Source organism: Venturia canescens, chromosome 1, assembly GCF_019457755.1.
Source record: "Venturia canescens isolate UGA chromosome 1, ASM1945775v1, whole genome shotgun sequence".
NCBI lineage: Eukaryota > Metazoa > Arthropoda > Insecta > Hymenoptera > Ichneumonidae > Venturia > Venturia canescens.
In genome coordinates this window covers 5,693,995-5,716,834 of record NC_057421.1, presented here as the reverse complement: position 1 = coordinate 5,716,834, position 22,840 = coordinate 5,693,995, and the positions used below count along the sequence as shown (strand labels likewise).

The window sequence follows — 22,840 nt, the reverse complement described above, 5'->3', positions numbered from 1 at the left end:
GACATTAAAATGATTAAATAAAACCAAAACGGCAATGTACGCGACAGTTGCTAGACGCTTGTGGAAACCTTGTGGAGCACTGGCATGCGCGATGTACACTGCGCACCACACTCATCGATAGCAACGACATATAGCGGCGTTGACGCGAAAGAAAACTTATGACATTAACGTGACAATCGCTCACCATTGAAATTGGGCTTCGTTGCAAGACCTGTATACAAGACCGTGGTTAAAACCAATTATTTCTACACATCATCGACACTCGCACCCCCTCTATATATCGACGCTGAATTATATACCTCCAATTTATTGGTTCAATACAGAACGCGGTTTTACAAAATTAAAATACAGTTAATAATTATCGACGCAATTTTGTAACGATAGAAAAATACTTTTTTGTCAAATTGATATTTCATCACATGTTTGTAAATGAATTTCTTTTTGATTAGAGGTTCAGTATAGAATATAGTTCAAGAATATTTGACTTGTGCTACTTATTTACAAAAAGAGAAATAATCTAGTAAAAAATAGAACCACATTCAATGAAAATACACAATGTATAATCCAAAGTTTTTATTATACAACGATAAACGGCGGATTATTCGGAATGCAAGGATTATTTTTCTGACAATTCTTTGAGTCTTTTTTCTAAAAGTTGGGTGTCGAGTCGATGCTTGCATAAATATTGTCCCTCTAAAAATAGAACGGGTATATCGTATCTGTATAATTTATAGAAAGATTCATTGCCCTGGGCACTAATGTCGATCTGCTCGAGTTGGTAGCGACTTGAAAAATGTGTTTCTAATTCGTCTTTCAAAACGTCGCACAGCGGACATGGGTTTTTGGTGAACAATGTGATCCTCGGTGGTGATGACGCTTGATGTGATCTACGACATGTACATTTTCACAAATTGTCCAATTGTATCACATATTCATTGAGCTGCTTTACCATATTTTGTCAGCATATATGTTCCTCTCTATTTTTCATAGAGGCTAATTTGAAACGTTATCTACGTCACGGTAGCTTATTTCTATTCATTAATTAAAAATATCTTCATTTTCAAATTGAACGAAGAGGTTCAATTATTTTATAGGTAAAAATAGTGTCGGTTTCAACGATAACGAGTACAAATGTAAATAAAAAAATATTTGATGTGTATAACATATTGCACAATTTGAGTTTAAAATGATCCTGCAGTTTTGATTCAGTTCAGGTATGTTTTGGTCCTTTCGATCTCAGTCACTCACAATTTTTCAATAAGTATCGAAGAAGCTCCACCACCGCCATTACAAATCGAAGCGACCCCCTTTTCTCCAGCTTTCAAGGCATGGACGAGATGAACGATTATTCGAGCACCGGACATCCTGTTGATTATTTGTAAGAAAACATCAGTTACTTCCATTTTAGTGAATAATTGAGCAGACCCTTGTTGGAGACGAAAAACACTTAATAAAAATTTTGGCTAAATAGACAAAAGTGTAGCAAAGTATTCGCTCACCCAATTGGATGTCCGAGTGAAACCGCACCTCCGTGAACATTTATTTTTGAAGGGTCTATTTCCAAGAGTTTCTGATTGGCAACAACAACTGCACTGAAAGCTTCGTTTATTTCCCACAAAGCAACGTCGTCCTTATTCACGTTCGCATTTTTCAGCAACTGAAACCACAGAAACATATTGACTTATTAAAATCGTTCAACGATATGATTTCCTGTCAGATGTCCTGGCATTGTAGCTTTTCGAGTCAAGTTCGATTACCGTGGGTATAGCCAGTGCAGGAGCAATTGGAAAATCTATAGGATCTGTTGCTGCGTCTTGAAATCCCACGACTCTGGCCAGAGGTTTCAAATTGAGCTTTTGGGCTACTTCGGAGTTTGTTAAAAGCAAAGCAGCAGCTCCGTCATTCAAGGTGGATGCATTTCCTGCTGTAACTGTTCCGTTTTCCTGATATATTTTTGAGAAGCATTTTAATTATGGGCTTGTTTGTATTGTAAATAAAACAAATTTTCATAAATAATCGTATTGAAATACGGTGAAAAAAAAATCGTCGTTACTGCACCATATTTTCTAGACGACTTTTCATTTTGATTCACGGAGGGCCGCTGTTTTTTCGTACAGATTGCAAAATTATTCGGAGCAAATGGATTCTTCTCAGGGGAACGGAAAAAGGAAGTTTTTACATACAGCACTTTCGGTACAATCAAGTTTCAAAATAGTTATCCATTTAAAGTCATTAAATTAAAGTTAAATAATGTATTTGAAATTTGTCAAAACTCGCAGCAGATTGATCACGGTTCCTTACTTGGAAAACCGTTCGAAGGGTATGGAACTTGTCCACATTGACGCGTTTATATTCCTCGTCCTCGGCAACAACGACATCGGGTTTTCCTTTTTTCTGGGCTACGTTTACCGGAACAATCTCATCTTTGAATAAATTCTGTTGCCATGCAGCCGCGCTCCTTTTGTAACTACCAATAGCAAAATCATCTTGATCCTTGCGAGAAATACCAAATTTTTTTGCAGTATGTTCCGCACAATTTCCCATATGGCATTTGTTGTAAACGTCGGTCAGTCCATCAAAAACAATACCGTCCTCGAGTTTCATTCCACCGTAGGTTGTATCACCTCTCTTGAGATAAAATGGTACGTTTGACATGGATTCCATTCCACCAGCGATAAGAATATCTTGATTACCACATTGAATAGCTTGGGATGCTAACATGACACTCTTCATCCCACTGGCGCATACTTTGTTCACTGTTGTACAAATCGTCGATTTCGGAAGTCCTGTAAAAATTTTATTTTTCTCCTTTGTTTTTTCAACATTACTTTTGTGTGAGTGACAAACGTCTTATTGTCCAGAATAAAAACAAAATACTCTATACCACTTTTCACTTAATCTCCAAAGTTTCACTTTGGCAAAAAATATTTTGGATATATATTAGATTCCAATTTATTCTTTGTTTAAATCTAATTTCTTCGTGCATTCTCAAATTATTTTTCTTGTCGAGGTTGGATGTTGGTAAAATAAAAGATTTTATTTGAAAATACCAGCGAAAAGAGTTGCTTGTCTTGCAGGTGCTTGTCCCAAGTAGCCCTGACATACATTGCCCATGTAAACTTCCTGGATTTGTTCTTTAGGGATTCCAGCTCGTTCTATAGCAGCCTATAATGAGGTTCATGTAAGTTAGCTGATTCAAATAATGCTCTGATAAATTGGAAGTCAACAGTCAACAGGGGGAATTTCACAAACTGTGACTAGTATTGAGAACACTCTTCGGATGATGGGAAAAAATTAGTATTAGATTTTTTCAGAAGTCATATTGAACAATTATTCAAAACTGACTTGAAGGAAGTAACATTGACTCTGAATATTTTTCTGCTTTTCGTGGGTTTCAATAAAAAATACTTTATTTTGATAGCTTTCAAACTAATCTTTTGCATCAAATAAAAAGTAAGTTTGTTAAGAAGGGAGTATAAATAATAAAACACCTCTTGGTATAAAAAAAAATTATGTTTTCTATTAAATCGCATAAGATTACCTGGATAGCAACAGCACCGAGTTTTGTTGCGGAAAGAGAAGATAAAGAACCGAGAAATGAGCCCATGGGTGTCCTCGCTGCACTGACGATAACGACATCCTTCAAATTAACTGCGGTACTGTAGGCTCGATACCTGCCTAGGCAACCCTAGAGCATAAATGAAGATAGAAAATTTCAATGATCCAGTCTGTTGCTACCAAAATCAAAATAATCAAACTGCAAATATCTATTTTCATCACAAAACTATTTTTCAAACATGGGTCATCATAATTAGCACTATATCAGAATATATACACGTATCATTATGAACTTTGAGCCGCTCTGTTTATTTTTATTTTGCTATACTGGAAAAATACTATCTATTTTGTGTTTTTTATAAATAATCCCCGATACATGCACGCCATGAAATAATCATAGTGATTTACGATAGCGGGGTACATCTTCAGGGATAATCGAACAATATATCAGTATAAATAACATTCATAGAATAATTGAGATTTATAAAAGAACAGCCCAGAAATTGTGTTAATTTCTCAGGTTCGGGGCGGCTATTCTTGCATTATTATATCCTCGTGAAATATAGCCATATGGTAAAAATACAGTAACCGCACGACTGAATACAGTCCGAAAATTTTAACCGAAGCCGCAACCGGCATTATAAATCAATACAATAATCACTACTCACCACCTTTGCGACGTTTGTGGCAAGCATTTTAATTAGTAAAATTGTTCGTCTTATAAAATATATTATTTAAATACTTTCTTCATAAAAATATATCATAAAAATGTCAACTTTTTTAAAAAATGAGAACTAGACGAGCAAGCCAGTTGTGCCGCAGATGATACAGCATACAGCATTACTTTTTTTTCTTAATTGTGGTTAGTTTTGTTGGCGTGTGGTCTACACATATATCCAGTATTTAACTCTTCTTATTTTTAACTGCCGATTACCCGCATGGTAAAAAGACGAGAGTTATATTTCCTTATATATATTCTTATCACTTTTATTGGCTATCTCCCAGTAGGGGAATATTTCACAAGTAATGCATATATGTATATAATTGATAGGTTGGCTCGTCTCGTCGGTCTGTATCTCATCGACTCGACCAGACTCGACCTTGTTTACCATGTCATCGTATTGTCACGTAAAGTGAGATTATTGTTAGTGACAACATTGTCATGATAAAGTCCTGTATAATGATCTTCCCACATCAATCAGCTGATAGAGCCTCTGTCTCTCCGAATTGTAGTGTTTTTTCATTCTTTTTCATCTCAGATCGTTTATTATTCGATCGTTAAAAAGTAATTTTTATTAAGATCCCTAGCAGATTTTGTGACCAGTTTTTCTGTCGTTTTTGTACAAAAGTTGACCAGATCATCATTTGTGGTTGGACTGAGATGGAGGAACTGGAGACCATTGGGCATTCCAGTCGTTCCGACCAAGAATAATCGTAGTAGAAACTCGAGAATTCCGACCACGAATAACGGCTCTACCATGGGGCTCTACTTTTTATATACAAAAGCGACTATATAGTTCAATTCCGACCACAAAAAACTGGTCACAAAATCCGCTGGGGATGAACCATGTGGGTAATTTTTAATATAGTTTTATCGTATATGTAGAATCATAGAAATAAGTTGGGTTCAGTTTATATTAAAAAAAAAAATATATAATATTTAATTCAAGAACACAAAATTATGACTTATCATGTCGAACGCTCGAAAACAACTATACTCATTTTTTTAATATAATCTTTTATTTTTGTTTATTGTTTTATTCGATTCGTCCCCACTGAAGTTGGCACAAAATTTCCTGAAGGACTGGGCTTTTATGATCATCTGACTTCGTTGCCGATGTAATAACAAATTGTAAACATCTATCATATGATTATTTTCTATATGCACAACTTCCTATATCATTTTATCTAACAATTTTATTCCGCATAATCCTAATCTCTGTGTCAATATTTTGATTTTTTCTACTCACTGTTTTCGATTTGATTTATTATTTTCAAAATTTTGTTATTCATTATCTATTATATAGCTTTGATTCAATTCGGTTTCATGAGTTTTAATCTAACTTGTTGAGAATTATTCTTGAACACAAAAATATAAATAAGTCATGGAATAAACATATTTTAAGGTTATATCAGTGTTTTCAATAATCAAAAACAATAGAACAAGCTGTAAGTACCCATAACAGCAACGAAAATTTCTATAAAAGGAATGAAAAAATTTGATCTTTTAGTTCAAATCCTGAAAGAAAAATGACAATCATTTGTACACGTATCAAATTTTTGAAATACATGTAATATGTATTGTGCATGACTTCATTTCTTGTTAGGACAGTCTAATAGTTGATGAAAAATCTAAGGCTATTGCGCAATACCATTTTAGTTGCCAAATTCTATCCGTCGGAGCAGGACAATCTTTAACTGGTGAATTAAAAAAATTAACTGATTTACAAAAGAAACAGTTATTCAGATCTCAGTGCAGCCGGAGAGATTACAATTCAGATTTTCTTATTGTTCTAAAAATGAAATAAACAGTTTACTTTGACAGAGAATCCTTAGGGTCTCCAATACACCATGCATGATCGAAGTTTGAGCCCAAATTAAAGGATTAATTTCTGTTCTTCTCACAATTAGTTAACAGAATTTTTCATTCCCTTATCTTTGCAAGGATAAGACATTGTAACTTTCTGGATATTGTGTAGTTACTGTATTATTATTGAGAAGTATATAATTGGAAAACTGAAAATTTATATCCCAAAAACAAGCCAATTAAATAATTGTTAATAAATGAGAATTCATGAGGTTTCAAGAATTCTGAATCTGTATTTACTTATTTGTTCTAGGAGCTTGCGCAAGGATTTTTGAAAGAGAATCTTTGGCAAAAAAACACATAAGCCATGAATTCCATTAACAAGGATTCAGAACCTTGTTCATTAACACCAAGCAAAAAAATTGGATCCCGCAGATGTTCGGTGTGCGACAAAGAATTCCAGAATGAAAAAAGTTATTTCGGACATTTAAGAATTCACAGTAATCAAGGAAATTCAAGTTGCAATGGTTGTACAGGATCAAGAAACTTTATAGAGCCTATTTCTCAGCTGAAAAGTGATGAAATTTCTTGGTTCAGTTTGACAAAGCCGTTTAAATGTGCAGTTTGCGAGAACGTTTTTGATCGAGCGTCACAGCTGGACTATCACCGGAGAAGCGTGCACTTGGGAGAAAAGTCCCAAATTTGTCAAATATGCGGGAAGGGATTTTTCCGAAAAAATGATTTACAGACGCATTTGAATGTTCACCTGGGTACGAATCAATTGATTTGCGAAATATGCGGAAGAAAATTTAATCATGTTTCAAATTTGATTAGACATTGTCGGACTCATGCGGGCTCAAAACCCTATCCTTGCACAATTTGTGGCAAACGTTTTACTCAAATAAGCTCTTTGTCAAGGCACAAGAATATTCATGGACGAAAGTTGAGCGAGGAGAAACAAAAAAAGAAAACTGGAATTATCCTGACCTGCGGAGCTTCAATGGAGGAAAGAAAAATAATGAAACGCCAACACTACTGTTGTGTCTGCGGTGAAACATTCGAATTTATGATTCTATTGAGACAGCACAAAAGAATTCACGCGAAAATTCCTGAAAAAATGAGTATAGAAAACTTTTGCAACCGGCAAGATGAAAAATTGATTTATCATGACAATACCGTTGAAAATTCCATGGAGAATTTCATGGAGTTGGACAAAATGAATTCTATCGAAGTTGAACGTGATGTTAGCATTTTAGATATTCTCAGCCCTTACAACTGCAATGACATTGAATTGTCCAACGAAGAAAATCTTGAGGATAAATTGTATGGAAATAATTCGTCTGGGCGAGAAGTAGAGAAACATTACGATATTGCACAATGTTTGGAACATTCGGATTTATCATCGAGCCATGTTTCGCAATTGGTAGATTCAATGAATCAAAAAAGCCGGGCACAAATAGACAAATGCGGCGAAAAATCGAACGGAATCGAGAGCGACCGAATTTATCAAGCTAAGGTTAGCTATCGTTTCTGTTTTAACGTTTAGAAAATCGTCTGCAATTACTAATTAAGAAAAAAAACCCTTAATATTAAGAAAAAATCTTTAAAATTTATTTTCAATAAATATTTGTGACAATTTGGTATTTTTCATTAAATCTCTTCTTCACTTTCCTCCGGAAAGTATCTTAAAGTTCCGTTGTGAGGAATCATATCTTTAGATTAGTAACGCGAAAAAATGTCCGAACGTTCTGATTTATTTACGGATTTTATTTCCAGGTCACTCCGAAAATGAAAATTCCATCGAATAAAGTTTACACCGAAGTTGAAGGAATCCCAAGCGTTGATCTCCAAGAAATTCGTTTTCAAATGACCAGCGAGAGGGATCATGAGGGAAATATAAATGTGCAGGGTGCAGGGAAGACAGCAATGCTATCAAAATATTTGAATATGAGTAGAACCGAGACTGAGACAGAAGACAAACATTTTTACGAATTAATAATCAATAATAAATGCAACGCTTTCGAGAGCGTGAGCACTGAAAAAAATAAAGAAGAGTTTTTCTCAGAAATCGACCAGAATGATAGTGGACATTTGGGAAACGGGAATACGAGATTTGGAACGACGAGCGAATTTCACGAATATTCACCAAACGTGGAGACTTTTCGAGAGATGGAAAAATCTCCGGATCCGGAAAATACGCCAATGGTTCGTCTCGTTCAGAATGAAGATGGCGAGCAATTTTTTGAGCTCGTGCGAGAACCTTTGGAGTACGAGAAAAATCGAGGAATCGATAGAAATACGGAAACTTTATCGGTTTCCGGTTTAATTGAAGAAAATACAAGAAACTCAAGAGCTCCAAATGCAACTAATTCAAATTCTGGAAACAGGAAGGAAAAGAAAGAAATTTTCATAGAGAATGGGCCAAAAGTTGTGAAGGATCGTACTCGTAAATTTAAATGCAACGAATGCGACAAATGGTTTTCAACTGCTTATAATTTTAAACAACACGCAGGGACTCATTTCTTCGACCAACAGAAATACAGATGCGAATATTGCGGCGTTTCCTTCGCTTGGAAATCTACTCTTAATAAACATTTGGCTGGAAATCATCGTCCCGACGGACCACAAAAATTTGTTTGTGAAATTTGTCCAAAGGTCTATAGTACGCTCTCACAGGTTAACGTACGTTACAATTATTCGTTTCTTCATTCATATTTGTACCATAAAGAATTTTGGTCATACATTATTTTCAATAATTCAATTTTTATTACGAGTAAACCCTGCGAATGAATTTTCAGTTTTTGTAGATCGTTACAATTGAGTCTTGAATAACGGATAATATGATGATATGTAATTTTCGAGTGCAAAAATACTTGAGTCGTTTTCATGAGACATGGCGTTGTGTTACAGGAGCACGTGAAAAGAGATCATTTGAAGGAACGAAATCACGTGTGCACATTGTGTGGAAAATCATTTTTTAAGAAATTTGATTTGAAAACACATAGTCGAATACACACGAAAGAGCGACCGTACATTTGTCGGGCTTGTGGCAAAGGTTTTCATCATCAGAGTCATATTATACGCCACGAGCGTATACATTCGGGCGAACGCCCTTACGAGTGTCAAATTTGTCAAAAAACTTTTACCCAACCAAGTTCGTTGAAATCTCATCGACAGAGGCATCGAGAAGTCAGGATAGACATTTTGGAGTATCGAATGGACGAAGATGATCCTCTTACGTCGGCTGTGCAATAGCATTTAAATGAAGAAATAAAACAGTAGAGGAAAAAAGGTTTATAAAATTGTTCATCGAAATTGCTAAAAGTCTAGTTAAAATGATTAACAAATTTTATGAATAAAATAATTATATAGATAATTATTGCATTGGTTACAGATTGTTTTTAAATCAATCCCGGAAAAGAAATGCTCTTTGGATTTTAAATAAAAATGAGCTCAAAATTTATCAGCTGTTATCACTGGAAATTTTATTTTACGATTTTTCAATTGCCCTTTACTTTTTCCAGCTCTTACAGCACAAAAAAGATCCTTTGTAACTCTGGCATGCCAGAAATCATAATTAACATTTGTATGGACCGTGGGATAGGAATATCTAAAATGACCCCAGAACCCCTAATTTTTTATGAAAAATGTGCTTCTTATACAAAGGGAAGATATTTCCTGAACTTGGAATCATAATTTCAATATTGTTGTAAGGCCGAGGATTTTGTAAATGTAAATTGTCAATTTTTACTCAATAAACTGTTGCCCTTCCGGGATTTTCGTCCGTCCTTCAATATAATCGATTCACAACGGAAAATAGTCAGTGACAATGCAGTTCAAGGTTTGAGAAATTCGAGAATATACAAACTATGAAATGCAAATTAGAAATAAAAATGTAGAGATCGTTTAATTTTTTATGACGAAACCATGAAAACGCTGTTGTTCGAACGCAATGGATCGAATGCCAGAAAATTTTTTTGTACGGACAAAATTTCCAAGGCAAAGAGCACGTTTCTATTGGTTACGCAATTGTTTCAACAAAAAAATGTCTCTCGTCTGATGAGACAGGCACAGAAAATAAAAATAAAAAATAAAAGCATAAGATGAAATGAAATTAATGCGGAAAATAATGGATCAAATAACAACCGATCCAGAATTCAATTGGCTGATAAGGACCGGAGTGAACGCTTACAACGTCTATTTAACGATGTTTCATTTGATAATGTGCAACACAACCGCCGATATCGACGACGAAAATACTCGTAAGGAATAATCGAAAAAATTTGGAAAGAAAAAAATCATTCAATGAATTTCCGATGATTATTTTGTACTCGTAGACACAATTTTTTATCCCATGTTGATGGCCGCCATCGATTTGTTGGCGTACTTGAGTATGGATTAACGAGGCAGAACCGTCGAATTTTCACCTTCGTTCTTCTTTCTTTTCGATATTCTCTCGTTTCGGACAGAGATAAATGGTAGATAATTTTATGGGATGTTGTAAAAAATATTCAAAACTTATATTTTCGTGAACGTCTTAGTGAAACATTCTCGATCCAGAATTGTACATTACACTTACATTGTATATACTTGTAACTATTCATTCTTACGATGCTTAAAAACGGAAGTTTCAGAGTACAAGCATCTTTTTTCTTTCTCTTAGACCATAAATCATCCAGAACGGAAAAAAAATCTTTGTCGTAATCATTTCTACAACGGGATGGAATAAGATATGGAGTTTATAAATAATTTCGCATAGTTTCGAAGTTGAAATGAAATTGTCAATAAAAAGTAGAAAAAAGGCATCCATTTCTTTTGTATCAACGATACAAGTAAATAAAAATCGATCAATTATTCATTGTTCGAGTTTGGGATCGATAACAAAGCCATAAATAAATGGTACGAACAATCCAGAATTGACTTGCAAATTAAATCGAGTCGAGAGAATATAAAAAAATGTGTTTCTTTTTTTATATAGTCTCCACAAAACACAATCTGTTGAGACACATTCTATAATTTTGTGTAAAATGCGACGAAAAAAAGGCAATTCATAAAAACACACATTCTGTAACGCCCTTATTCCTTAGGAAATGGAAGAGAAACTGTCTGCCCCATTTTTCGAAAACTATATTAAAAAAAGCTGTAAGCTGCGTCTCACTCTGAATTAAAAAAAGATTCCTTTTCTGAGGGACGACGAAGAGGCCAAAATTTTCGACAACGAGTCCTCATTTTTTATTTCTTGAAATCTCCTGGAACTTTCGTCACCGAGTCACGATATTTAATTACGTCACAAATGTTTCCTCTGCTTACTTATTCATTAATTTTTCAGTTTTCTTATTGTTTTTTTTTTTTTTTTATAATATATACAAAGCCTACAATCTACGTTTTCTCGTAACATAATTTATAGTTCTGTACACGCGAAGTTCAAAAACTATGGTAAATTAAAATGTATACGTATTTACAACGATTCTGACGATTCGAAAAATACTTCAAAGATTTTCAATCATCAACGTGGGCGCTGGCGTAATAATCAGAGGGAATTTGAGGCATGAAAATTCGTTTAGGAAATAATGAAATTGGAACGCTCTCAAAATTCTTCGTACGCTTTCACGCATTTTTGTTGTTTTTCTTTCTTTAACTGTGAATATGGAAGTTGACCGGAAATTTGAGAAAACAAAAAATACTAAATATTCTGATTTACCATGAGGACGTTTCCTCTTTGGAAACCCTCATTTTTTCATCTTTTTTGTTGTAAATACGAGGGTAATCGTCCTGGTAAGGAACATACTGATGACTCGTTTTGGAGTTCTTTTGTGGCCCACCGATCGGAGAATGACTCGGAGAATATTTCATTTCCTGAAGTTCCTGAATTTCCTTAAGGGATCTCATTACCATTTGTACGTCGTTGTCTTGTTCGCTGGTCTGTTGCTGGATGACTAAATTCGAAACATTTTCTTCGACGATTAAATTTTGTTGCTCCTTCCGTTGCTTTTCGGTCGCCGAAACTCGCGAAGGTAAATCATCGTTTATTATTTGACTGAGGAAATTCGTAGCTGCCATGGTTTCCTCAATTTGTCTTTGTTCCTGCTCTTCTCTAGTCAAGGAAGAGGTTTGCTGGCTCATCGAGGTTTCCATTTTCGCGCTTGACGACAAATTTTGCTCCGATTTTTGTTCCTTCCGCCGCTTTTTCGAATCTTGAGATCTCTTCTCCTCGTGCCATTTGTCACGTCTTTTCTCACGTTTCTCCGATTTTCTTAACGATTCCGCGCTACTTTCCTCGATCGATCGCTTTTCCGATTGTATCTCAATTCCATCCTGAATCCTCTTCGTTGAACCATTTTTTACACTACCTACGCAATCGTTTACATTCGTCGTCGCTGTCTCGGAATACGGAGTTATCGAAACTACATCTTTTTTCATTTCCAAAACGGATGCTTTGCTACTCTTTAAAAAATCGTTGACGGGAGTTATGGATAAAGAGCTGCTTGTTAAATCCATCGGATTGAATTTTTCTGAAACGCTTTTCAATCCCTTATTTTGACCTATCAGTTGGCTCGTTGGTACAACTGTTATTTTTGCCATTTCTCCAGTCCCCCGTCCACACGCGTTATCTTGCGTCACCGGACTGGCACTATTTTTTTCGCGCGATTTCGAACTGATTTTTCGATCGAATTGTTGTGATTGCGTTGCATCCACCGATTTCAAATTCGTTGGAGAGAAATTCAAGTTATTTTCGCTCGTTATTTTCGACGAAATCGTCCCGGCTGCTCCACCTCCTTCTTGACTCGATGAAACCATTGACATCCCCGGCAATTCCTGGCGCACCACGTTATTCGATTGCCCAGACAATGCGCTCAAATTATTTACCACTGTTCCACCCTCTCGCGATTTTTTCTGTTTTCTTTTTTCGCTGCAACATAAACACAGATAGGACACATCTTGACGGGTAAGCATCATTTTATGTGCTACGATAAAAGCAGTATATTTTCATTACTTGCGGATTTTTCAATTTATTTTTTTTAATTGATTCTTGAAAAACTTTGGTCAATGTCTTTTCAAAATTTCTTTGGTATGCAAAAACGATTTGGATTTCTCTCAACGTGGCTTTCGGGGGTTTTCTTTCTATAGTATTGAAATAAAGTTTCGGCAATCAGTCCAAATTATATTTGTCTTGCGTGGACCAAACTTCGAAAACTAAATTTTTCTTGTCGAAAATGGGTTAACGAACTTTATCAATTTATGAAAATTTTATCTGGAAATTGTTGTATAAAAAAGCCAACACATCGTTCGTAATTGAGCTGATATTTTTTTTTTTTATACATGAGACTTTCCATTTGCAAACGTAGTAATTCCAGTCATTGATGGACCATGATATCAATTTTTTTAGCTGTAACACGTTGACTGTACGCAGTGTGGATCTTGCTCCATTTGGAGAGTTGAACAACGTAGAATGGACACTCTGCCGTATTCATGAATAGAATACTGACAAAATTTTATTAAATGGGACATTGGAACATGGAATTAAAAACTCATTCTATAATTGGAAAATCTCGTAAAATGAAAAGAATGCAGAAAAAGAAAAATGGAGCGACAAGGCGATGATGTATCAAGTGTGTAATGAAAGAGGTAATTGCGAGGGAAATTAGAAAAGAAAGCAAAATTATTTGCCAACAGTTTTAATAGTGGTTATAAATTACAAGCTTCGTTTTCGTTTTTATTAGTTTTTTTTTCTCATATTTTGTATCGTTATCTCATTCACGGAATGAATAATATATCCAAAATGGTTTTCGTCGATTTTCAAACATTCGACCGGATAAGTTTGTAGTATTATAAAAAAATATTTCCGAAATTCGGATACTGAAATTGTTGTTCATCTTCTCTTTGTTTTTTTTTCTTTTTTAATGTTTTTACAATTGAATCGCTATTGTGGCGCTTCGTTGAGTGTCACAAGTTCAAATTATCATTATCATTAATCGACGGACTATTTCATAGCGACAGCGATATAATCAACAATTCGCATAAATAATGACAAAAAAAAACAATTTATGAAGAAATAACCACGACATTGAGCGACAACAAATAACGAAATTAGCTCGTGCGTGAAGAATGCACATGAGAAGAAAAGAGAAAGAGATATACACACAAATACACAACAAAAATTAGATTACAAAATCAAAAAAACTTATTAAAAAGCGGAAAATAAGAAAAAATAAATACACAATTATAGAAAGTGGTGAAGAAACGAATGTCGAGCTACTCAGTTAATTAACCAAAATCAAATGATTAGTACGGTTGAGGCCCCAGGCGATTTTTGTTCGTTCCGCTTTCTCTTTTTTATTTTTGGACTAGTTTATCTGCGCACTTGCGAACCATTAACCCATGATGTGTTCATATGAATGGAGGCCTGTTTCGTGAGCTGTTCATTTACAGAGCCGAAGCTTTGGAATTAGATTCTTTTCGAAAGCCGATTATTTGTGAATGATGCAAGTGATGAACTTTTTTGTCATTTACTGTTGTGTAAAGGTGTCGTGGGTTTTTCTTGGCTACTTACGCCGGTTCAGGGTTTGAATACTTCAGTAACGTCTGCAATCGCACCCATCCCCCTGGCCAAAGTGGCAAAACTTTCGATTCCATATACGTCGCAACAAACGCTTCGATGCTTTCCTTTCGCGGCTTTCGCATTTTGAAATAGTGACGACGCGCACACGCGAGCTCGTAAACCAGCTTTCTGTTGAGAAATAAAAATTACAGTTCATTGTCCATTCATCAACATCACCTGTTGAAATAAGTAAGTGTATATGATTGCTCCAAGTCTTATTAATATAACGGATTCAGTATTACGGAAAGTTTATATCAGTGAAGAAAGTGAACGATTATCAATAAAGTTTTGTTTTAAAAGTTTTAAAAGTTCCGTATTATGTTTAACGCTTACTTAATTTCTGGAGTCCATGGAAACTTTTTCCGTGGAATTTTCAATCTTTCAAAATTTTCGGCGTCACTGCTGTCAACTTCGGTTGGTGAAACTTCAAGACCCCTGAAAAGAAGATTGGCAATGATACATTCTGCTATAAGTAACTGCCGGCAAACACCGAAGAACGGAATCCTTGTTTTTGGCGACATATAATGAACATGAAGTTCACTTTTTTTTTTAATACGATGCCAATGAACGCGGGAAGTGAAAATGAGTAAATTGTCGCAAAAATGTGGTGAACAGAAAAAATTTACAACGAAAAAGATGGAAAAACAGGTTGAAAAAATGAGATGATCTGAAATTAACTGAGAGTCGAAAAAGTTGCTTTTCGAGCTTACCCACAGTATCGATAAATCTCCCAGTACAAATGAGGGCTAAGAAATAAAGGGGTTACAAATAAGTTACCAAAATCAGATCAATATCGATTGACGCTTATTGCAAAACTTTATTCAATCGAAAGAAATTGTTACGTTCTTATAAAAAGTGGAAAGAGTGATTGCGTTTTCAAGTTTCTCGCTGCCCTCGGGAATTGGTAAAAGAAAAAAAAACCATAAGTAAACAATTAACATTTTGAATTTGAATTTTCTAGATACTTACTTTTCCTCCGCGACCCTCTGGCACTCTTTTGCGTATCTCTCAACAACTCCTGGCATCATTCCTTCGACTATGGCCTTTAATCTGTAACATTCAGACACTAAAACAGCGCGGGTGATATCCGTGGATTCCCCAAAAAACTATGGAGATTCAAAAGAAGCAACGAAGGTCAGCAACGTTTCAGAATTTCTTTTTTTTTCTCTCTATGAATGTGTATTTTAAATCATTCGTTTTATATTTTTCGAAAGTTCCCGAAATTTGTAGAAGCCGATAGCATGTGTGAAATGTTTGACATTAATTTATTGAAATATTTATCCTGAAAACAACATTGGTCATCTTTTTTCGTAGAAAAAGAAAGAAATTCTTTAGGTAAAAATAACCGTGCTTCTATACCTGCGAAGCGGGTCCGTCATTCTTCTTTCCGCATCTTGAATGCAGAGTTTCTTAGCCCTATTCACTAGAGTCGCTTTGTTACATCGAAGAAAAGGCGCAAGATGGCCGTACGTGAGTAAACGAGCCCCTGGTGAATTCATCATGCGCAACTTTTCTTCCAACCTGAAATTTTTTTAAACGAACGCTTATAATGGATTCCGAGCCTAATACGATTTCAATTTTTTTAGTTTTGATTTTTTTGGAATTTATAGACTAAGCAGCAGAAATACTGTTTTTCTATTTCTTATTAAATATTCTCTAGTAACGAGGAATTCTAGAAATAAAATGAATTATTATGAAAAATGAAAGTTTCGCTTTCAAAATTGGCAACAGTAAAAAACCACAGAATATGAAAACTATCAATTATTCGGTTACAAGAATTTCAATTGTAACTGGATTAGTCGTATGTAAACGTATAACCTGGCTACGCGAGAAAAAGTAAAATACTATTAATAAAATCATCAAATACCGAGAAAAAAAGAAATAAAAGTAGTGAACACAGAAAAATAAAATATTTTTAGTGTCAGGTAACGATGGGTATATTCAAGTACACGGGAAAGCGGCATAGTTTTCTTCTAGTAAACTTGGCGTCATGCTGTCAGCGCATCACACGACAAGACCTTTGAAAGAAACTGTAATTTACGGAAGGAAAATTTCAGGAAAAATGAAAAATCTTACGCGAGTAGGATCGAATTGAAATGATCGTCGAAAATTTTGCTTTTCCCTTCGCGATTTTTATCGGCTTGCGACTTGAGTTTGTTGATGATATCTTTGACGTCATCGGGTAAAAGTTCGGGCAGGGGAGTATCCTCTTTGTCGAGATCATCACATTCGGATTCGGAGCCAGGTAGGAAATGTGATTTGGCGGAATCGATAGAATCGTGACTGGATTCGTCCACGACTCGTCCAGCATTGACGACGCTTTCGATCGCGTCGTCGATGTTGCTGTCCTTGCCTACGAGTTTCTTCGGATCAATTCTTTTCACGTCGATTCCGTTGCTCGGAACGGCTTGTTGTTGCTGCTGTTGTTGCAGTAGTTGCTGTTGAGTATGCTGTTTTTTCTCCGGTCGTTTGGGCTCGATTTTTTTGTCGATTTTTTTAACATCGTATCTCTTCTCGCCGCCGGTTGACTTGATTTTGTTCGTGTCGTACTTGGTCCTCTTCTTCTCGTCCTGATCCTCTGTAAGCCGTCAACGATCACAGAGTTACAATCATTCCTTCTCCTTTTTCTCTTTCTTTTTTTTCTATCCCTCCAACACGCCCCCAAAACTCTCATTTCTCATATCTGCAAAATTCAGACACCTGATTTCGCTTTTTTTTTGTTTGCTCTTTTTCGTTTTTTTTTTGTTATATTGTGATTATCGAATTACCCGAGGAACATTCGACATCGAGTATTTCGCGCTTGTCGTCGCTGACGACACTACTTTTTCCCACCACCCCGCTGCTAATCATCGTAGTCGTCGTTGTTGTCAGCGGCGCCAGTGTCGTCGTCGTCGTCGTCGTCGTCGTCGCTGTCGTCGTCGTCGTCGCCGTTGCCTCAATGTCCTCACACTGATTACTCGGATTGTTACTAATGTTGCATGAATCACCCGCCAATTTTTTTTTCCTCTTCATTACGTTCTCCTGATGTTGGCTCGATTTTTTCTCTCCATTTTCCTCGGATTTGTGTCTCTGCAAAATTTTCATGACGTGTTTGTTTGCTCGCTCAATCTTATTTTTCAAAATTCTCTCTATTTCCATTTCAACATGATTTTTTAGCATATAAAAGACAAAGGATTTGAGGAAATGCTATAAAGCACCTTCCGAGGTGGATCGCCGGAGACGGCATCTTCCTCGTCATCATCGTCGGAAGAGCTGAGAGCACGTTTTTCCATTCGTTGTAGAACACGGTTGCCGATTTCCTCCTCATCGTCGACGCTGTCCTCGCTGCTTTCCTCCTCCTCATCCTCGACGTTGTTGTTATTATTGTTGTTGTTGTTGAGCCGACTGTGGACAGGACTGTTTTCGTCGGCTGGTTTGAATTCAAGGGGACCACTGTTGATGTAGAAACCCCCATAAGCCGTCGTCACCTCACGGGGCACAATTTCGTCGTACTGAAAAAAACAATAATTGTTGAAAATAATCAATAGCTGTTGACATGGGAGGTAAGGTAGTTTGATGATCGATCAATCGATGGGTTCCATTTCAGATGCAAATGTCACTGGACACAAACTGAATATTCGGCATAAAAATAACGAAAAATACTTACAGCGTCGGTGTTATCGATAAACGAATCGTTCTCGTCATATCCAGCTCCCAAGTCGACGTAATCGTCGTGCTTGTGCCTTTTTCTTCCAGCTGTCGCAGTCCCCTTTATTTCAGTCAAAAATAAGTACGAATACATCAATCTCGTTTCATTCTTCAGACAATAAAATCTTGGCGAGTTGAGATCTCAGTTGAATTTAGTTTCATATCGTCATCTTTATTTAGGGCTTTTTCAAAATTCTTATAGACAATACGAGAGTTTCGCCAAGGCCCCAAATATTCCCATTCGATTTCAATGAAAATTTGGACCAGCCGTGCTGACCCCCTCCTCCCTGTTCATTTACTTCTTTGATAAATGTAAAATTGAACATTCGTTAACAGTGCGATCAGAGGTATGTAAATAAAAATTGGGCAGTTTATAATGATAAGTGTCAAGGTCCCGCTGCACGTTCTATCTTGAGATAAAAAATCACGATTTTAACGAATTCAATGAACAAATGAACAATTGAATTTTATAAAACTGTTGCAGCGATTGTAGACGAATCATTTTTATTCGAACTCGTGATCACAATTTTATGTCGACTTTCATTTTGATATTTCTGATTAAACTTGTCCCTTTGTTCGCATGCAATTTAAATAGCATCTCAAACGAGGACTACTTCAGGTTTTCTAATGCTTAAAGATCGAACGATACTAAAGTGGAAGTTCGATCAAAAAAAGCGATTTTCTTACGTATTTTGCCTCGAAACGACTCGCCATTTCCCTGAGCTTGTCGTCGTCCCCATCCTCGAATGGATCCAATCCGTTCGTTGCATTTTCATCGTGCACTCTTGACTCTTCTTTCCTTCGTTTTTTCTACACACACATACACACGAGATGAGAAATTATGTTACAGCAGTATTTCAGTTGGCAAATGTACCAATAAATAAATACTCAAAAATATTCCGTTGCTATTTCGAAGATGGAATAATCGATCAATATAAGATATATTCGAAAATGAATAAAATTTCTAATTACATTGTGATGAAGGTGAGTCGGTAAAGCAGATTTACAGAACACGCGAACGAGTATTGACATTATGCTAATTTGTCTCTCGTATGATTTACGATTCACCGGCCGCAGGTTTTCTTCAAATAAACGTCAAAAAATTTATACATATATATAAAAAAAAAGAAAATATTTTTAAAATTAAACGTTTTTTCCACGTTTTAATTCCCCATAGATACGTTCGAGACTCAACGATGTCGTAGGGATGACAAAGGTAGATAAAAAAAAAAGTAAGTCCCGAAGGCTCACCATTCCGGAAAAGTGTTAATATAATTAGCGGAAAAGCTTTGTCGTTTTATGATTTGAAATTTTTGCAGAATAGAAATTTTCATTGTAGCGAAAATCTAGAAGATATTTGAACCTACGCAAAAAAAAAAAAAAAAAAAATCACGACGCTGAAGTTTGCAATGTTGGAAACCAACGAAATGAGCGAAAAAAAACGTTTGTAATTCACCAATCATTTATTTCACGAAGTATTGGGGCAGGTTGAAAAATTAAAAATTGCAAATCTAGCACGTAACGAAATTGTAGAATTACTGGAATTATTGAAGGGTTTTTTTTTAGATCATTTCGTGGGACTCCAACCTTGCGAACTTTAGCGTCATAAAAATTCCAATAACATTGACGATGGCGAATTGAATAGAAGAATCGCGAGAATAAGACGAGGCGTGATAAGGTGGGGCTCGAAAAGGCAGAAGTAAACCGCGAGACAATCTCCGAGATCAATAGCCATAAGCGAAAACAACACACGAAGTAAACACCTCTGCCAAATGCGGAGATGATTGCAAAATAAAAAAAAAATAATAAAAAAAAAAAAAACAAGGAAAAATATTAATGAAATTCACAAAATCGATTGATCAAACAAAAATTTGAAAAAGTATTTTTACAAAATATTTTGTATGAAAAAAAAAAGAGAGGAAAGTAACTGACGTTACAGTAAAATGTGTAATGCTTAAAGTGACTTGGAAACGCGTATCTTGGCCGAGCTGTCAAAATTATGACCACGACGAAAGCTCAACCGCCTGTCAATAAAATAATCCCACCGATGCGAACCATCCACGAATGGTGTTGCTATTATGATATAATAACGGAAATAATACGTCGGTGAATGAATAGAAAAATGAGATGATTATTGATGAATATAAAAAAAAAGTTAAAAAAAAAAACCAAAGAAAAAAAAAATTAGAAGTGACGGTTTTCGATTGCGGTCGTCCGTCAAACGAGCGCGTTTAATTAGCAGACTCGGAGGTACCGAAACATGTGCTCGCTGTATACGCGCGCCGTGTGTTCTTGGCTGAGCGCTAGCAAGACGCGAATCTCTCGATTCGCGAATCGATCTGTTTTGCCCCTTTCATGATATACATACACACGCACACACACACACTGTACAAATATATGAAATAAAAGGTGAATGTACGGATCTGCCATGACAGCGCGTGAGAAAGTCGCGTGATCCTTGAAAATAAAGAAAGACAAAGAAAAAATAAAACGCGAGGAAAGAGTTGGATCGATCACGATGCGTGCTCTCGAATTCCGCATTACATACTTACAGACGCACGAAAAATACACGCATGCGAAAGATCGCACGTAGGCCACACGAGACAGGGACGCGCTGCGCTACATGGGAAACGTTGAATTCGCCAATCTCGTCGCGTCGAAGCCGAGAAAGGGATGCAACGGGAAAAGAATAGAGAAAATAAGTGGGGGAAGGAGACCAGTAGAAACGGAATGACAAAAAAGAAACAAATAACGTAGACGGTTAAGAAAGTACGCGTAAGAGACGCAAATTTTCTGTGATTTGATATTTTCAGTTGCGAAATTTCACCGTCAGCGCCACTGTCAGTGCACTTCACTTTTCTATTATAAAAAAAAAACGTTAAAGTGCCGTTCGTAATTTACCATTGTACCTCGTTATAAAAGACAGGGCATCTCTATATTCGTGTATACATTTATAGACTAATTAGTGAGACAAGTGGGAACGCGGAAATTGGCGGATTATGAAAAAATGCTTGCAACGACGCCTGTTGAAGTCACGACACGCAGTTGTACGGAAAATAATGAAGATCGGAAAGTTTCTGAATATAAAAAGGATCCAGCGTTTTGGGAACAGAGAGAACTTATTTATTTGAAAATCTTTTTTAAAAATTTGGAACAAATTTTTCAAAAAACGTGATAATCTAGAACTCGAAAACCGGATATCCGGTGCGACCTGGCGGCGACGAATGGAAACAGATGCAAAAAATTCGTACAACTTGCGGTGAAGACAATCTCAATTGTCCCGTAAACTGAGCGACGCTGAGTGACAAAACACGTAATGTTAGATGAGAATATTCCAAATATTAATAGATATTTGTAAGAATAATATTTTTCTATAAAAAGGTAAAAAAACAAGCCGCAGGGGAGAGTCCAATCGAATAGAGAACGGTTTTTGATTTTCAGTCGGCTACTCGATGTGACGAAGGTCTCGGGAACGCCAAGATCCTTGTGGAGCGGGAGAAGCCAAAATCGTGGGGCTCGTCGTGTTTCGTTACGCGTACAATAATTTTCTTTTCTCTGATTCGCTCACGCGCCAAGACGTGACAGCCACGAAAGCATTTTTTTCCGATCACGGGGCATTTTATAGAATAAAAAACAGTTGTAGAGAAGAGGGAGAGGGAGGGGGGGGGGGGAGGAGGAGGAGGAGAAACACGAGGTTTACACACAATTGGGTTCTAATAGCAAATTCAACGCGAAGACTCTCTCCCTCCTATTCGACCCGCCCCCTCGAGGCAAGAATCCTATTTTTCACGCGAATCCGTTTGTGATGAGAAACGTTCTATTCCCAACAGCCGGTTTGTTATACCGGTATCATTTCTTAAAATTATTCACTTATACAAAGTTGTAGCACTCAGGAAAAAATAAGACTCGGATGTTGGAAGTATTTTTTTTTCAAAATAATCAAATTTTTGAATTCTTTTTTTTTTTTCAACTAAAATTCTTCCTGCACGTACCTCCGCTGATTTAACGAGCTGAGCGTAATTGAACTCGGAATATGTCTTGTCGTTCGATTCTGGCAGAGCGATCGTAAAGCGGAAGGAGGGCGCGAGTTGTTTGCCCTTTTCCTTCTTCGTTGCGTGCCCCAGGGAATCCGGAAACTCCAGGCACTGCGGGACAACCCGTTTAGGTTCTGACATTCTACATTTGCACGATCTTGACGCTTTTCACGGTTACTAATCCCGATCCAAACTTCCACATCGTAACACACGCGATTTCTCTTTTACACTGCTCGAGCTTTATTTTATTCTCTCTCAATCGCGCCCAATCTTTTATGTATACCTATAGATGTATACTTGTAACTATTCCTTTTTTATTCCCTTTTTCCACGTCTTTTTCAAACACTCTGCGGACACCAGCACTCGCACGTCGCCATCTTCGGCACGAGACTACCTCCACTGTTTTTAGAGTGCGCTGCCGATGCTACACGCACA

The 22,840-nt window shown here is 36.4% G+C and overlaps 3 protein-coding genes across 16 annotated transcripts; 1 reads left to right on the top strand and 2 right to left on the bottom strand.

Annotated features, from left to right (window-relative positions):
• Positions 1 to 558: 558 nt before the first annotated feature.
• On the bottom strand, positions 559 to 4,638 carry Acat1 (Acetyl-CoA acetyltransferase 1). Of its 2 annotated transcripts, none has more exons than XM_043410651.1 (8): positions 4,227 to 4,638; positions 3,542 to 3,688; positions 3,051 to 3,165; positions 2,302 to 2,786; positions 1,758 to 1,943; positions 1,500 to 1,657; positions 1,249 to 1,365; positions 559 to 887 (listed from the first exon to the last, which is right to left on the bottom strand). In XM_043410651.1, the coding sequence occupies exons 1-8, from the start codon at positions 4,251 to 4,253 to the stop codon at positions 617 to 619; spliced, it is 1,506 nt and encodes a 501-aa protein (XP_043266586.1). In that variant the 5' UTR covers positions 4,254 to 4,638; the 3' UTR covers positions 559 to 616. The 2 variants fall into 2 exon arrangements, with proteins under 2 accessions (XP_043266586.1, XP_043266663.1); XM_043410728.1 differs by lacking the exon at positions 4,227 to 4,638 and adding an exon at positions 3,967 to 3,996.
• Positions 4,639 to 4,708: 70 nt separating this feature from the next.
• Positions 4,709 to 9,861, top strand: LOC122419137 (zinc finger protein 600-like). Of its 12 annotated transcripts, XM_043410562.1 has the most exons (6): positions 4,709 to 5,127; positions 5,340 to 5,727; positions 6,399 to 7,601; positions 7,862 to 8,767; positions 8,996 to 9,377; positions 9,480 to 9,861. In XM_043410562.1, exons 3-5 carry the CDS (start codon positions 6,453 to 6,455, stop codon positions 9,338 to 9,340), a joined length of 2,400 nt encoding a protein of 799 aa, XP_043266497.1. In that variant the 5' UTR covers positions 4,709 to 5,127; positions 5,340 to 5,727; positions 6,399 to 6,452; the 3' UTR covers positions 9,341 to 9,377; positions 9,480 to 9,861. The 12 variants fall into 12 exon arrangements, with proteins under 12 accessions (XP_043266497.1, XP_043289992.1, XP_043289909.1 ...); XM_043434057.1 differs by having other exon boundaries at positions 4,710 to 4,843; positions 5,340 to 5,397; positions 8,996 to 9,861; XM_043433974.1 differs by having other exon boundaries at positions 4,710 to 4,843; positions 5,340 to 5,410; positions 8,996 to 9,861.
• Positions 9,862 to 10,581: 720 nt separating this feature from the next.
• yem (yemanuclein) lies at positions 10,582 to 22,797 on the bottom strand. Of its 2 annotated transcripts, XM_043433276.1 has the most exons (12): positions 22,364 to 22,797; positions 19,059 to 19,181; positions 18,331 to 18,432; positions 17,882 to 18,175; positions 17,453 to 17,753; positions 16,761 to 17,262; positions 16,044 to 16,205; positions 15,654 to 15,734; positions 15,395 to 15,430; positions 15,018 to 15,119; positions 14,637 to 14,813; positions 10,582 to 12,995 (listed from the first exon to the last, which is right to left on the bottom strand). In XM_043433276.1, exons 1-12 carry the CDS (start codon positions 22,544 to 22,546, stop codon positions 11,783 to 11,785), a joined length of 3,276 nt encoding a protein of 1,091 aa, XP_043289211.1. In that variant the 5' UTR covers positions 22,547 to 22,797; the 3' UTR covers positions 10,582 to 11,782. The 2 variants fall into 2 exon arrangements, with proteins under 2 accessions (XP_043289211.1, XP_043289293.1); XM_043433358.1 differs by lacking the exon at positions 15,395 to 15,430.
• Positions 22,798 to 22,840: the final 43 nt, after the last annotated feature.

Bases quoted from the DNA above. Each gene is read 5' to 3' on its own strand.
- Acat1 (XM_043410651.1), bottom strand. From the start codon at position 4,253: ATGCTTGCCACAAACGTCGCAAAGGTG. The intron at 3,166-3,541 runs GTAATCTTATGC...ACCTCATTATAG, and splicing joins TCGGTGCTGTTGCTATCCAG to GCTGCTATAGAACGAGCTGG. The intron at 1,944-2,301 runs GTAAGGAACCGT...AAAATATATCAG, and splicing joins CCCTTCGAACGGTTTTCCAA to GAAAACGGAACAGTTACAGC.
- yem (XM_043433276.1), bottom strand. From the start codon at position 22,546: ATGTCAGAACCTAAACGGGTTGTCCCGCAGTGCCTGGAGTTTCCGGAT. The intron at 17,754-17,881 runs GTGCTTTATAGC...AAAATTTTGCAG, and splicing joins CCGGCGATCCACCTCGGAAG to AGACACAAATCCGAGGAAAA. The intron at 17,263-17,452 runs GTAATTCGATAA...GACGGCTTACAG, and splicing joins CGATGTCGAATGTTCCTCGG to AGGATCAGGACGAGAAGAAG.
- LOC122419137 (XM_043410562.1), top strand. From the start codon at position 6,453: ATGAATTCCATTAACAAGGATTCAGAACCTTGTTCATTAACACCAAGC. The intron at 7,602-7,861 runs GTTAGCTATCGT...TTTTATTTCCAG, and splicing joins ACCGAATTTATCAAGCTAAG to GTCACTCCGAAAATGAAAAT. The intron at 8,768-8,995 runs GTACGTTACAAT...GTTGTGTTACAG, and splicing joins GTACGCTCTCACAGGTTAAC to GAGCACGTGAAAAGAGATCA.